The 16561-nt window shown below is 45.1% G+C and overlaps 1 protein-coding gene across 2 annotated transcripts in view; it reads left to right on the plus strand.

Annotated features, from left to right (window-relative positions):
• Positions 1-16561, plus strand: part of LOC142566073 (E3 ubiquitin-protein ligase KCMF1-like) — a 115532-nt gene that overhangs the window by 56992 nt on the left and 41979 nt on the right. For both annotated transcript variants that reach the window (XM_075676809.1, XM_075676810.1), the window contains 2 exons: positions 11987-12088; positions 15832-15991. In XM_075676809.1, the coding sequence (XP_075532924.1) occupies positions 11987-12088; positions 15832-15991 (262 nt within the window). The remainder of the gene's footprint in view (positions 1-11986; positions 12089-15831; positions 15992-16561) is intronic.

A 16561-nucleotide genomic window follows, 5' to 3' on the forward strand; every position in this document is an offset into this window, starting at 1 on the left:
TGAGCACCAAAAGTGATCCTGAAGCCCCTGGCTGTCATGCCAGACATGAAAGCTTCTGTAAGCAGTTCTCTTGGGAAAAAATGTTGCAAGAACTGAAAATGTTTGGTGCCTAAAGGCTGAAAGCAATGCATGGATTATTTCATTCAGCAGCAGTGTCTGCCGCACTTCTTCCCCTGATGTTTCCCACGTATGACATCGTGAAAAAAATTAAACTTGGGAAGGATAAAGTCTGCTATACAATTTGTCACGGTATTGCCCCGTACTTCTGAAACAGGCTGCTGTTGAAGCTTGATGGTGTTTCAGAAGTGGTCGTGGTTTTTGACATGTCCCTGCACAAAATTGCACAAACAGGAGAAGATAGATGTATTAGTCAGGTATTGGGACTCAGCTGATGCCAGTGTGAAAACCCGTTACCTGACGTCATCTTTAATGCCATACTCGTGCAGAAGATTCAGCAACTGCATTTAGAAAACCATTTAGAACATTGAGCAGGCAAAAATACTACGAATATCAATGGGCAGTCCGAACATTAATTTGAAGTTGTTGAGGTTCCTGAAGGAGGAGCTTGCTGCATATGATGAGAGTCAAATATTCTGGACACTGTCAGGGTTGTAGACGTCGATCTCGCCGCTGCCACCACTTGTAAGGGTTTGTAGGTTGTATGGAGGAACTTGGGGGGACAGGACTAGGCGAGCAGGATTTATTAACAGATATTTACAATAGAACAAGATACATTCGACAGTCTAGCGTGACTCCCAAATGGAGCCCGCAAGACGAAGCATACAACATGCGAGCACAAGGCTCCAAACACATTGCTTCTCGAGCGCAAGCACACAGCTCACGAGTACGATGACGAGCACACTGACGAGCACCTTCTTGAGCACACCTAGCAGCCGACAAACAGCAGCTTATAAACACTCCGTGCTCCCTAGATCCCTAGGTGAGAGAACCGTTCGACCAGTCATCGAAGCCAAGCCGCCTTTGAGCGGGAGGGCTTACACACACACACACGTACGCACTGGTTTCCCGGAACCCGAGTTGAGCACGTCCTCGTAGCCAGGTACCCCAGCCGTACCCCAGCTGGCGCCTCTAAATTCCAGAACTGGCTTTCTCCTGTAGTCGCCACGAGTGTCAGCAGACTGTGACGAATCCTGGGGCCCACGTACCGCAAAGCACCCTTTGTTAGGGAAGCTCTTCTTGCTGCAGAGAGACCATGAAGACCTGGCAAATCAACCAACAATACACGGGACGCCAAACGTGGCCAGCCCTGCTGTCGTCGCTGATTCTCCAAACGAGACGCATGGTGGATTAACGCTGCCGTAGTCTTCCAGTTCTCCGAAGGAAGTTCATGGTCGGTTACCGCTGTCGTCCTCGGCAGTTCTCTGAAGGGCGCCACCTTCGCGGGTCAATTGAAGCACGTGCAGTGGGCTGAAATAACTTTGCCGAGCAGTACTCCTGCAGGCCGATCCTAACAACACAGGGAGCTGTGGATTGCAAGTTGTGAGCAGCGCATTTAAAACGGGACACAATGTGATGCAATGGGACGTTGTGGTGTTCCTTAGCAGCATATACGGTATAGACTTGGGTAAGGGCTGCACTTCATTTTCACAATTTTGACAAGGTCCAGCCCTTACACGCGACTGAACCTCTAGGTCAATATGGTGCTGGCACAGCCAGCAACTTGTGCGCACCCCGAATCCATTGCATCAAGGTCAATGTGCAGCTCTCGCTGTCTAGTAGCGGCACGCGGAAGCATGCTGTGCACAAAAATTCACAGATACGCCTGCTTGGCATAGGGGCACCAAACACTATTGCTTCTTTATTGGATATATTTTTTCTCCAAATTGTCGGCTGCCAAGTTGGGGTGTGGTCCTTACACGAGTCTATACGGTACAACCTAATCAGGAATGTGTCTGCATGTCGAGCCGATTACATCAGCCACACGGGAAGCACTCTCTTTCCACTGAATTTCTGCTCAGTGAGGTGGCTAGAGAATACCAAGGTTATTGCAAGGGTGCTTCCTCCCAAACTTGGTCACATATGTTGAGTGCTCAGAGAGAGAGAAAGAAAAAAGACCAGTGTGCTGTATTTATGCGAGAAGGCTGTGGCTGACCAGATGCTGTCAGTTCAACTGGCTTTTAAGCTCTCCATTGCGGAAGAACTAGAACCTTTTCTCGCTGATTTCCAGTCAGAGAAACCAATGGTTCATTTCCTTGCATCTGCACTGGATGGCCTATTGTGCTCACTCCTGGGGCAAAGTGTCACAAAAGAAATGCTAAGCGCTGCTGACACGCTGTCCAAATTACTCGGATTGACCTTGACAACTCTAGGAACGTGATTCCTATAGCTACCTTTGACATTGGTTTTGCCACCATAATTAAACTTTGGAAGATTGCCAAATCTCAGGTTGCTATGGTTAGCTTTTAGAAAGAATTAGGGGTGTGCGAATATCAAAATTTTTGAATACAAATCAAATATGAACACTTATCTTCAAATGTCAAGTCGAATATAGAATGATATGCACGTGCATTTATTTGCAAGTCAGTTAATTTGTTATGCTGGAACATTGCAAATGCATTGTCAATGCTAAGAAACTAGACAAGTAAGCCGTTATACTACAACATCGTGTATTTAGCTCATGTGAGAAAATTTAGTAATTCCCACTAGCTGTCCTCACCAGCCTGTGCTTTATTATACCGCATTAAATGCCTGTAAACACGGAGGCATTTGACCCTGTGCCAGTCGTCACTCATAGCATTTTGCTGTCAAGCAATAAGCTCAAAATTGGGGGTGGCACTTAAAGGGACACTAAAGGTTACCAGAAAGTCAAGTTAAAGTGGTAGAGCAATGTTCTAGAACGTCTAAGGCATCAATCTAATCGCGAACAGAGCTTTAGTAACCGAGAAATTGAGGTAAATGCATGACACGATTTGAGACCCTCCAGCGACATTCCGGTACTAGCCCGATGACGAAAGCACTCCTCATAATTTGTGTTACTAATACTCAACTAGTCGTATTAAAAATATCATTTCATTCGATTATAAGACGGAAGAAAATGCTACTTGTTTACGTCTATTCGATTATGAGAAAAAACATTTTGACGTTACCCTTCAATAGTATGGGAGGTCGAAAGGTTTCGTTTTCGCTCGACTCTGCGCGCTCGACTCTGCGCCGCGCACGCTTTTGAGTTTCAGTAGTTTCGTTATCGCGTCGTGCTGTGCGGGTTCTGCTGGCTCGCAAAACTTTCATTTCGAACAAACAGTGCGATTGCCACGTCCTTGTGATGTCGTGGGAAGCCTTCGTTGCTTTCCCGCTCCGGAGAGCCGGTGTCGAGGCCGCCGGCAGCGCGAGCCCTCAGCAGCAGCTCGTCAGTGCTCAAATCGCTGAAGCCCAGCATCGCGAGCCAATCTGTCGTTGTCAGGGTCGATTGTGACGAGCGTCGAAGTTTGCGTCATAGAATAAAGTACCAGCTTATGGTCGCGCGTTTCTCCTTCCGCTAGCCACCATACTCCCGCTTTCGCTCTGCTGTCGGCTCTGTCTTGGCTCTGTTTCTGGCCGCGCGCTTGCGTTTTGCGCAGAAAAGCAGTAGCGCTGTCTGCGGACGCCGTTCTACTCACCGATGACGCAACGTCACTATGAGACCATGATGTCAGTACTCCTCGATCGGAGGGCGGGCGATTTGAACTGCGCTAGACGTACGCGGACGCTTCAGAACGCATTTCCTCTTAAAATAAGTCTCTCCTTGGCACGAAACAAGCGTTTCGAGGTTTCTGGGATGGTATTTCAACAGTCCACGTTCACTTAATAGTAACCTTTAGTGTCCCTTTAAAACGAACCTTTGCTGCCTGCAAACCCGTGCCCCTTGCTACTGAGAGGCTGGCTTTCCCACAAAGTTTAGATGTTTAATGGCTAAGTGTGCTTTACAGGCGAAATTTCGCTAGCAGCACGAAATCATCACAAAGTTCAGCCACGGCCGCTCGATGCAAAGCAAGGTGCGGCCAGCTACGTCGCGCTGGACAATAGGCGGGCGCGTCTCGGCCGAGTTTGCAGTTGCGACCACTTTTCTTGGTGAGGGTGCCACTGCTCGGGAATGCTTTCGCGACTTTGCCCCGGGGCTAAGCGGGCGTTGGTTCTCGCGTCAGAACGTGTTTGCCTCGTGCTCTATGCACTAATCTTCTGCTTTATCGCGTATGTGTGTGTGAGCAAGTTGGTTCGCGTCAGAACGTGTTTGCCTCGTGCGATATGCATTAATCTCGTGCTTTTTCGCATGCGTGTGTGTGAGCAAGTTTGCCTGTGCTTGCTGTGCTTTGTTAAGACTCTTCGGTGTGCGTGTGTGCCGTAGCCAGCCTCGTTCATGTGGCGTGATGCCGCGCAACTGTTGTGTGCCCCTCTGCGACACAAATGCCAAAAAGGACCCAACTATGAAATATCACAAGTTCCCCTGCCACTTGGAGCGTCAAGAAGCGTGGCTAAAAATACCTCTCGCCAAGGAGTGTCGGGAAAAGGAAGCAAGTGGGAACCGAGCGATAGATCTCTGGTATGTTCCCGGCACTTTACAGAAAATGACTATAAAAAGAACACGAAACTTAGGCTCCTGCTTCCGAATGCGATACCGACCGTGTTTTGCAAATATCCGCAGTACCTGCAAAAAGAGAATATGCAGGCCAAAAAACGTCATCGAATAAACTTTACTGATCACACAGTAGTTGAGGCAAGGGATAATTGCGGCAGCTCAGGAGAAAGCCCCAACATCGAAAGTGCCTTGCAGTTTCTCAGCGACGAGGTGGAAGCTCTAGTTCCAGAGATTGCCTTAGAATCATGCTCTGAACGTAGTTTTTCTGTTGACCAGGCCTGCCAAACTACATTAGATATTGTGGACGTCCTAGAACAGTCAAAGAAAGCAGTCAAGAGATTGAAAAAAAAAAGTTGCCCGTCAAGGAGAAGAGTTGAAAAAATTGCAGTCCGAATGAGACGAAATGAAAAACCGCCTCTTAGTTTATGAAAGCAACAACAAAATTCAGTCCTTTGTTCAGGTATTACAAAGAGCGGAAAAAGGAGACAAAGCTGCTGTTTTTATCAGCAACCAAGTGGCCACTTCAGGGGAAAAAAAACCTGCCTACAATGAAAGCATCCTGCGGGAATGTGTTTTATGGAAAGCATGCTCAAATAAAGGGTGTGAGCATGTTCCAAGCAGAGGTCTTTTGAAGCTACCATATATAGTTCTACTATATATGGTAGGAGTGCATAAGAGTTTTTTTTAAACTGCTGACTGATCTCCCTGCCACTTAAGTTTAGTGTTACTATCACAAAGATTGCAGAATCAACACAATGCGACAAAAAGTCACTAAGGTTTCGCACTCCCGTCTTGCTAGGACCACCTCATTTATTTAGAATGATGCAAAATGCTTTTTGTGATGAGCCTGAAACAAATCGGGAACAAAATTGAAGTGAATGTAGCTAATGGAGGGCGTTATGAAAACATATTGTACACTCTGCACGTGCAGTCACTGATATACAGTAGATCAGCGTAGACTACAGTGCATAGCCAAATGCTACTCTAAATTGTAAAAAAGAATGCGTACAGGTATTTACTACTGTGTTAAGGGGGGACACTGGCCTTAGAGACAAAAAAAATCTAGAAAATATAGGTTTCTTGAAAGTGGTATTTTCATAATATACAAACATTGCAGCATGTTCTGACCAAGTTTCCTGCATTGTGGATCAATATTTAGCCGCAATATCAATTTATGTAACTGCCGCAAGCTATATTTTGACAGAAAGAAGCATAAAAAGGGGCTTTTTTCATACCACGCCGCTGCTGAACAACGTATGCTGTCGCTGCCATCTTGTTCGTGTTGGAAAGAACTACTTATTCAATTTCCCGCCACATTTTCGTTCATCCCCCTAATCGCTATTTAGAAATACCGCACCGAAAAAAAGTCCCAGCATGCGACCCCATTCACCCGTTCAGCGCACGTGACTAAATAAGGTTATGCGATTGGCTTAGGTGGCTGGTGTAGTCTGCTGCAGCGCACGGACACGCTTGAAAAGCGAACTGCGACGCCATTTTGAAAGCCGCTAGCGTAGCGTGTAGTGATGTCAGAATGTCGGAAGTTTACCTCTCGAAACAAGTTTGGCAAGAAAAGAAAGCGAGAGTGCTACAACTTCAAAAAGTGCTCCGACCCTGCCAAAAAACAGAGCGACGACAACCCGTCGGCAGTTTCAACCGACGGCTGCGACACGGGATGCAAAGGACCTGGCGAGAGCGAGCTAGGCCCAAGGACGTCGCCGGCCTATAGTTATTGCAGGAGCAGCGTTCGGCACGACACTAAGATGGTGCAGCCAGCGGAATTGCTCCAACGGCAGAAGCAAGCAGGGGAAAACCTCCAACAACTGGCGGGAACTTTGGCAGCAAAGCGGAAATTGGACAGGTGTACAAGCATCAACAGCGGTGCGGACGGGCCGGCGGAGACGAAGTCACGCTTTTAGGTTATCAGTGTGGAAGCGATAAGCGCTTTGGTCTCACATCTAAAGTGCAGTCTCTGTGGTGGCTTCGTGACTTTTGACTCAGAGGAGCGAGAATAAGGCCCTGCCATCAAGCTTCTCACCATTTGTGAAAACTTCGGCAATGTTGTTTCCTAGTGAAGCTCGCTACGCTTGAAAAACAGCAAAACGGTCAACCCCTTCGTAGTGAACGTCCTCGCTGCTCGTGTGATGGTTACCACTGGAAATCGATAAACAGCGATGAACGACGTTTTTGCTGCAATGAATATGTCGTACCGTGCCCGCATAAAAAACGTGGAAAGGCTATATCAAGCAGAAGCTGGCGCCGGTGTCGTCTGCTGCTCAAAAGCTGATGGACACATATGCGCTATCAATGAAGTCATTGTATATTGACTTGAAACTTATGAACTCCGGGAATATAGCGGTATCCTACGATGGCTCGTGGATGACGCGCAGCCATTCGTCACACATCGGTTTCGGCACAGTCATCGAACTGGTCTGCTCGACTACATTTTCCTGAGCAACTTCTGTGCTGAGTGTGTGCGCGGCCCAAAACCTGGTGACCCGGACTACCAAGATTGTAAGGCAAGCCATATGTGCCAAAAAATTATAAAAAAAAGCAGGGGAGATGGAAGTTGAAGCAGCGCTATATACTGTTCCAGAGGCCACTTGAGCTGCACAAACTGAGGTACACCACAGTCCTCTCAGATTTATTTCTTTCAGACAAGCCAAAGTGTATGGCTTTGTGCCAGTCGAGAAGGAAGATTGCATGATTCATGTCCAAAAAAGGATGGGGACTGCCTTGCGCACTCTCGTTGCCAAACACAAGTGCTCTGCTTCTGAAACACTTGGTGGCAAAGGAAAATTGACGGGTGACCTGATCACCAAACTCAGTGCCTACAAAATCCAACAAAGAGGATGTGAAGACTATGCAGAGGGCTGTGATGGCAACACACCACCACATCACGTCAAACGACAAGGTTTCAAACCACAGTTTTTGCGCATTTAGTCAAGACCCTTGGTGCCGTCAGAATGCTGCGCAAGCAAAAAATGAGCCCATCCCGAAGCATCGATATAATTTGCCTGTCCATGTTTGTCAAGCCCTTCTACCAGTGTATGAGCGCCTCTCAGAAGAAAAATTGCTTCAAAGGTGCCAGTACAGCATGACTCAAAACAATAATGAATGCTTACATTCCATGATTTGGGCATTGGCACCTAAGGAACAGCATGCCTCGCTTTTTGCTGTTGAAGCTGCTGTGGCTGAGGCAGTAATCAAATTTAATTCGGGGAACGAGAGAGCTTCATCTGCCATACTCCAGGAGCTTCATTTGAGCCTGGGGCTACCGTCCAGCATGAGAATAGGCGAGAAAGATAACCAGCGAGCAGCAGCATCAGCCCGCAAGCGTGCATCTGCCAAAAATCTGCGACAAGCCTTAAAAAAAGAATTCCATTTTGGTAGCTGTAGGCAGACAGATTACATCCTTTGTGGCTATGACTATTTAGATATGTGGATACATCAACACTTTTTTGTTATAGTTTAATAAAAATGAGCTTGTCTTCTTTTTTTTTTGCATTTTCTCAAAACATGAATTTTTGAATATTTGCATCTATCCAGGAGCAATTTCGCAGTAATCAGGGCACCTAGAATTCTACTTTTGTTGCAGTACTGAGCTACATGAATAATGCACACAATGGTGCGACCAGATTCTTGCATCTCAGTTTTAATATTTTTTTATTGTCCGTCATTAAACAACCACTTTGAACCCATTTTGAACAGAAAGCTTTGATATGCTGTATAATTGGTAATAATTGCTATACGAAAAAAACTATTCCTACCAATTTGAAGCTTATGGGTTCTAGTATCCAGCTTCGTGCCCAAAGCAAGATTTTGATTAGTAGTTTTTGCTCCGTTGTTCCCAGAAATAATGCTAAATAATTTTAGTTATCTTTAGAACTAATTGGCATATTTTAAAAGCAATTGCATGTTTGCAATCAACATAAAAAGCTGAACAAGACTGTGCAGTTTCATTAAATTTGGTACAAGGGGTCTTAATGAAGGTCAGAAAACCCACTTCTCTAAGGCTAAGGCTACCCTGGAGACCGAATTTTATTTTTTAAGATATCCGGATGAAATTTTCACGGTTCGTTCACACCACTGAGCTATGAGGAACTGCAAAGTTTCATGAAGATGTGTTCGTTAGTTCCAGAGTTATTGAGGTCTAACTAGGTGGTTCATGTATATGCCTCGAGGAAGAGCCTGGAGAAATGCCAGGACATCGTAGGAAGCTGAAATTCACTGGATCCCTTGATAGATATCCCAGGGGGCTACAAAGCTCTTTTCTTTTAATTTCCCCTCCACAGAATTTTAACACAACTTTGAATTTGATGTAGCCAGTAATGACCACATTCATCAAAAATTAATTGCTTATTATAAGTTAACTGCACCAGCTTTCAAAAAAAGAAGCTTGTTACCCCCTGGCAAAGTCATTCAAGAACAGAATAAAAAAAAAAGAACGGCACACAAATCTGAAGAGCGGTTCTTGAGTTATTGCCTTCCCCAGCACCACTACTAGCGAAAAAATCCATTCCAAGAAAATGGGCCTTAAAGTTAAACACACGTATTTTTTTTATTAGGAAGCTCCTGCGGAGCTTCAAATGAGCTCTTGTGGCTCCAGGCACACCAAATGTGTTGAATTTTCGACTGGCGACAGCCGATAGCACAGTTCCGCCGCTGAAAGAGTCTACGCAGTTGGTACTTGCTGCGGAAGATCGGAAGTTCGACGCTCATACAAGTCGCATATCGCGCTTCCGCGCACTGAACATCTGCACTGTCTTGGGCTTCGTTGCCGGCATCGCGTGCAGCAAAGAACTACACTCTAAAAATAGTTGCACACTTTTGGGTGTATATTTGCCACACAACAATAATCGTCATCTGTCTTGCCCGCATTTTCTTTCTTTAACACTGCGAGCCCGGTACTTCCCAGTCACGAACGGCATGCGCGTTATCAGCATGACAGGGCATTCTCGACAGAAAAATAATGAGCGCACCGTTTTCAAGAAAGGAAATGCGTGCAAGACAGATGACAATTATTGTTCTGTGGCAAATGTACACTCCGAAGTGTGTAAATTTAGTTTTTTTAGAGTGTAGCGAAAAAAAAAAAAAAGCTGCATATCGGCCAACCCTCCCGATTCGCCCGGGAACTCCCGATTTTTGACTGAACTATCCGATTGTACGATCACTGTCTTATAACTCCTGAAAAGTTGTCTCTGTTCGCATAATAATGGTTTTTGCGAAACCAGCACCGCGGAATCTGCAGCCACATCGTAATCGTCAGCATCACCAACAGCGGCTGCACTAGCGCCATCAGTATCATCGACTAAGCAGCCGACTACGGTGCCTAGTAAGCCGACCAAAGCCAGAGCCAATGTAGCTCTTGCATTTCATGCATGCATTCCTACACGGTGCATTGTTACTGCTGTTTGTTGTATGATTAGTGTTGGCTAGGCCGTGTGTGCGGTGCACCATGTAAAGTTAGAAACCTCATGTGCTTGATGCCATGGTGCTACCAAAGCCCAAGAAAAGGTATTTCCAGAAGTTTTTGCGATCTTACACTTCTGAATTTCCGTGCTTTATGACATCAAGAAAAAAGAACATTTTGCATTTTGTACATTGTGTTGATGCGACATCAGCATGCCTCACGGTGGCAAAGGCGACTTCAAACTGCACGTTTCTACGGCGAAGCATCAAATCTATGTTCGCACCACTTAGCAGAAAGACAACATAGTGAACCTTCTCCGGAACAACTGCGACGACAGTGTCATACGTGTGGAGTGCCTGTTTACAGGATTCCTCGCCGAACACAACCTACCCCTTAGTGTCAGCGACCACGTTGGGCCTCTTCTACGGAAAATGTTTCTGAAATGCGACGAGGCGAAGCGTTATGGATGTGGACGCAACTCTGAAACGCAACTCTGAAGAATGTGAAGGTGGCCAACTTGAAATTTATTTCACAGGCATCGCTTTCGTGTCTTCATTTCTTTATTCAGAGTTTCCCTCAGCTGCTGCCCCGAGATTCCAATTAATCTCCTAAAGACGCTTTAGATGCTCTCCAAGCTCAGTTTGCCACTCTACAAGGGTACAGTCTTCCAGAGGACATTCTTAATGAAGAAAGGTGGGATGTGCAGTGGTCTATGGTTGGAAAAATGAAAAACACTCATAAAAACATGTTTTACCAAGTTGCTAAGGTGATTCTGGATTTAATCGTGATACCGCATAGCTACGCACTGTGTCAGAGTATTTTTAGCATGGCATGAAAAACTAGGACTGAATTCCGCTCATTGATGTACAACACACCCCTCCAACACCTGCTGCTATTGAAGGGCCGTCAGTCTGGACCATGTTTTGAGCAAAGCTACTCCAACAATTTTTTGAAGTGAGCAAAATCTCCTACTGCAAGGTCCCTGCAAAAGGACTCGCCGAACACTGCGTGAAGGTTTGAACGAAACAACCTCCCCCCCCCCCCCCCTTTTTTGGCACGAATAAAACGTCTCCCGATTTTTTATCTCACCAGGTTGGCAGGTATGAAGCTGAGAAAATAATCTAAAAGATAGCGCAAGATGATGAGCAGCTCACAAGCAGGCATCTGTTGAGGCAGATGGAGCAAGGAGCGACAACGATACGAGCACGGCGGGTGCAGCTTTGAAGGGAGCAGCCACCACCGCTGCCGCCTGCACAGCAGCCAATGGCAGGTGTGCTTTAGCCCGCGGGATTTGAACGGGCTGCTACGGCCAGTCGGCGCTCCGCATTGCGGGAAAGCACCAATAGCACCTCAACCACATCGACGATGCCATTTTGCAAGGCGGCAAAACAGAGACAAAGAATTCATGGTCAAAACGACACCAAGATAGTGCGGGCAGGCTGCATGGGCCGGGTATGGCGCGCACGCGAAATTTGACTTCATTTCGGCATTTGCGCGTGTTTTGTGGGCTGCAGTGGCCTCAAAAGTAGCGTTTCTCTTTTTTTTTTTTTTTTTTTTACTTTGCGGTTGAATTAGGTGCTGATAATTACAGAACAGGTAGTTTATGAGACATACAACCCAACAATATTGTTTCTCAAAAATCGACTTTTTCGCGATTTTTCGGTTTTCGAGGGCCGCATCCCCCCTTAAAACCGTGGAACAAACAGCCGTTACAGAATATTCACGCTGGACATGCACTTGTAAACACGTAGTGCCTAGCAGATGACGCGACATGCGATTCACACTATGCGTGGTTCAGCCAGTGTCTGCCAGGTGGTGATGCTGCTCAATCTCACGGACAATTTCTTTCAATGTTTACCTTGGATATTAGCTGCTTGAACAGCAGCCATTGTCTTGAATCATGACCAAGTGGGGTTGCACTGTCTACTCATTGTCTGGCCAGAGTAATCCTTGAATATAAATAGTGGCATGAGAGCTGTGGCCACGTGGTACCTGTTTTGCAGGTGTGTCCTGTCTGCGCTGCATTGCCTGGAGGGGAGCCAAACCATGTGACTGAAGATTTTGCAGCCCACCTGAGCCTAGAACACCGAAGTAACAGAGACTTGGTAAGCTTATATTACTACACACTTCAGGTAGTGTGAGGCAGGGGCTGTCTTGAAAGCCTAATAAAGCAGAACATTGGATGAGCACCATAGAAAGGGAAAGCTACAAGAAGTTCTTGTGCGACTGTAGTCTGTTTCAGTAGTTCCGTGCAACAGAGCCAAGGCTACACGACCTGTGAGTGCAGATTCTTGTGCAGCGAGATGTAGTGCCACAGTTTGAAACTCGTTGGTCATCTAAATGGCCTTGACAATTGGTCTTGTTGGCAGTTGTTTACTTTGAACTTCTGTGCAGGTCGCAGGGTGGTTTATTGCGCGATTTTGTTTTGCTATTTAATAAAATATTTATTAAGTGAGGCTCTATGGATACTGAAAATAGAGTTGACTTGTTCTGTGAATTTTTTTCATTCAAACAAGAAAATTTATGCAATGCTGCCGTACAGACATTAATTTGCATTTAAAAGTACAAAAAATCGATTGATTTGACAGTGACGTGTAGTCTGCAGAGCCACAACCCCGTGGAGGACTCTTTCCTGGCTAGTGCTTCGTCCTTTGGAAAAAATGGTGGCCGTAATTTGTATTGTGGTATCAGCTACAAGCTGCTTTGTTATGTGAGAGGAATGAATAAGTTGGCGTTGAGCATGCTTGGAACAGTGAAGGAGGAGTGCGGTAAATGTGCATAAATTCTAATTAAGAAAACGGCTGTACTTAGGAGTGCCAGCAAGTGAACCACATACAAGTGGATGTTACAAGAAGTGTCAAAACATGGCACCACCATCCCGTGTGACAAGCTGGCCGAGTGCTCCTTCTGAACCCTCCGTTTCCTCCATCTCTGCAACCTTTTGTGTGGGTTCAATTGCGGCAAAAAACGTCTTTTAGCAAGCACCAACCAGGCCAACAAGCAGTTCTCTGCAACCCTTCTTCTCCTCTGTATCTCGAAATATCTTGGAGACACATGCCTTTTCGGTGTAAAAGCAAATATGGAACAAATTTTCCACCGCTGCTATCACAACAGCTGATCTCACTCCGAAGTTGCAGTCATAGTAGGTGATGCCACCACCTGTGATGCAGCACTCACTGCTAGCAGACGACAAAGTGTAAAAGAACACCTTTGAGATCTGCTCGTCCCCCTGATTGGTCGAAGAAGCCTGTAGCTTCCATAGTGCTGCCCAGAACTACTGAAGCAGTATATAGACTTTCGTTTCTTATACCTCATCGCCAGCTCTAAATGCCTTGAAAGAGTTAGGAAACAAACATGTCAATTACTGAGCATTATACACATTACTTTCTTTTTAATGCAAACTGTAATAATTGGCAGGGGACATTAATGTTTTGTAATGCTTACGCTCATCATCATCATCATAAGCCTGATTACGCCCACTGCTGGGCAAAGGCCTCTCCCATACTTCTCCAACTACCCCGGTCATGTACTAATTGTGGCCATGTTGTCCCTGCAAACTTCTTAATCTCATCCGCCCACCTAACTTTCTGCCGCCCTCTGCTACGCTTCCCTTGCCTTGGAATCCACTCCGTAACCCTTAATGACCATCGGTTATCTTCCCTCCTCATTACATGTCCAGCCCATGCCCATTTCTTTTTCTTGATTTCTACTAAGATATCAGAAACTCGCGTTTGTTCCCTCACCCAATCAGCTCTTATCCCTTAACGTACTGAGCTTACACTGAGCTTACATGAGCTTACACTGAGCTTACGCTCAGTGTGATGGCAATGGTCCTTGTGTGCACAGTACAACTTGTTCTTCTTTGTTGGTAAAGTGTGTTCGGTTATGGCATAAAAAGTTGCGCATCCTTTGTTCCAACAAATGATGGTACTAACCCTTTCTGCTTTAATTTGTACGTAAGCGGTAATTTTTGTACCTCCCCCTGTCTTAGATGATTAAAAGAGTTGTTAATGGCCTGTACCTGGAATCGTTAACTCCTGTGCCAGTATAGCTTCACCTGAAGTTGAAGGTGTTGTACGATCTGTACAATGCTGGTAAATAAAGTCCATAGAATGTGATCTACCTAGTTCTATAATAATTTACAAATTTCCACACAAATTAATTCATTTTCTTTATTGTACATAGTGCAAAAACGCAGCAACTTTTATCTAAAGCTTTGTCAGCCCTCAATGCATACACTGCTGGTAGAAGTCTAGAATATTCGAGCACCCACCTATTATGAGCCCTCTCGGTAACTGCGTAACCATGTCCATTAAAAAGTCCTTGGCCCATGCAAAAATCAGTATTCTGAGACTATTTAAAGCACATCAAGTTATACAAACACATCTGTCAATGAAATCTCATAGCTCTAAAGCAAAAAGTAACATAATATGACTTGAATCTATTGCTTCTGAGTAGTGTCATATTGAGAAAGAGGGTACAACTATTCAACATTATGTAGAGAAGCATGTTCTGCAATCTTTGAATTGATTTTTCTCATTTTGGCCCTTTTTGGCCAAACAACACCTTTAAGAAAACTATTGTTTACAAACTGCTTTGCCAATACAGTTAAACCTCGATGTACCGAACTTCAGTATATCGAAATTGTCGATATAACGAAGTATTTAACTTCATAACTTATTGTCCATAGAACAGCATGTATTTCGAACCTCAATATAACGGTGTGTATGCAATTTCAGTATAACGAAATTTCACCACTGCTGCAAAGAAATGTTGAGACAATAAATGGAAACTTCTGCGGTCACAGATGGTCAAATGATTGAAGTACAAACGGCTGCTTGCAAACGCACCTCACCTCTCAAATCGCATGCCGCGAGGCAAGCTTTAGAGGTAATCTGCCTCGTGTGCCAAGAGTGGGCGTGCCGAGAGGGCGTGGCACTTTGTCTTCCCGCCCGTTAGTATTGGAGGTAGCGTACTCTCGAGTTTCGAAGGCCTGTTGGAGCGAGAGGCAGACAAAACATTCGCTCCCCCCTCTGCCAGCGCTTTTCATGATAGCGTCGTTCCAGTGTGGAGGGACGCTATCAGTTGCCCAGTTGAGGGGGCGGAGTGCATGTGAAAGCGTGGCTGGCTTCCCTTAACTCCTACCGGGGATGTGAAGATATCGTCAACCTAGTTGGCATGAAACCCTATCATTCGTCGCCAACTCCCAAATTTATCAAAATGAATTGTTTTCTCATTCATATTTGCTTTTTTTCGATTGCCGATAATTCGGAAAATTCTACGGCCCTTTCTGTGCAAGAAACATCCGTCCGTGACTGTACTTATTTGCATAAAAGATCAAATTTCAGTGCAACAAAATTTCGATGTAACGAAGTAAGTTGCTGATTTTACCGACTTCATTATATCGAGATTTTGTAGTGGCATCTAAAGAAATTTTGTCACAAACAATTTAAGGTACTTCTTAACTTTCTAAATTTATTTCGACACAATAACAATATCAGTTATCTGACATGGTGGCAAAATAACAAACTTTGTTTTTAAGTGGCATAATTTTTACAGAAATGCCAAAGAATAAGTGGCTCTTATCCTGCACTATAGCCCCCCCTAGATGGTATTTATTCGAAAACAATGAACATATATATTTTTGAAATTATAAGTTCACAAGCTTGTGTGTAAACATTTTTAAACATGCCAACTTAGGTCAATTTTATTTTAAACCCTCATATTACCATCATGTATGATTCCCAATTTCTAGTTTCTATAAGGCCGTCTCATTGCCTTGGTGTGGAGGCCATGTGTTTTTTGTGGAAGTATGGAGCCTTTTCAGCGGGAGTACATTTCAATGCAGGATGAACCTTCTGGATCCCGGCATGTACGTAGGATTCCTCATCCAGCTGGCAGGGGCATGAGCAGTGCTCGAGCTCGGCGCTCTCAAATGCAGTTCTCTTCCACTGGAGGTCTCTCTGCACTGTCCCCTAGCAACAGAGACTCTATGGATCCAATTGCCGGTAAGGACATGAGCTTCAGAATGCTACAGCAGGGCATTTTGGGATTGAAAAGGGTGGAAGGACAGGACTGAGGGATGTTGCATTGGCCATAGAACACCTGTCATAGTTAAACTTCCATTAATTCGGCTCCTAGTTAATTATATTCCTACTGAAGGCCTTGGCTGGTGCCAATACTTATACGATTTCGAAACTGAAGTTGGCCTTCACCAGATAGTTCTCTAACTTGAATGATCAGCATGCAAGCACCTAACCTAAATGGTGACCCCACTAGTGGCCCCTATGGCTACATCGTCTGTCTTGGCAGCAAGACAGTGAATGCGTTAAAGACAAGTTGTCTCCTGGCGAAAAACCAAATTTTTGGCCTAGCTTTACCAGATTTTGAAGCAATAACGTCAGCTGACAATGAATAATTATACTGTATTTACCAGGTTCCCATGTGTCCTGTTTTTCCATGTTAATTGGTCCACAAATTGCTACATGTTCTAAATCAATATGAAACAAAAGCTGCAGTCGGGGTGTTAGTGTGGCAAACTACCATCAGAAGGAGTAGGATAGGAACAAACTGTGCTT

This window comes from Dermacentor variabilis, unplaced genomic scaffold, assembly GCF_050947875.1.
Source record: "Dermacentor variabilis isolate Ectoservices unplaced genomic scaffold, ASM5094787v1 scaffold_12, whole genome shotgun sequence".
In the NCBI taxonomy this organism is placed as follows: domain Eukaryota; kingdom Metazoa; phylum Arthropoda; class Arachnida; order Ixodida; family Ixodidae; genus Dermacentor; species Dermacentor variabilis.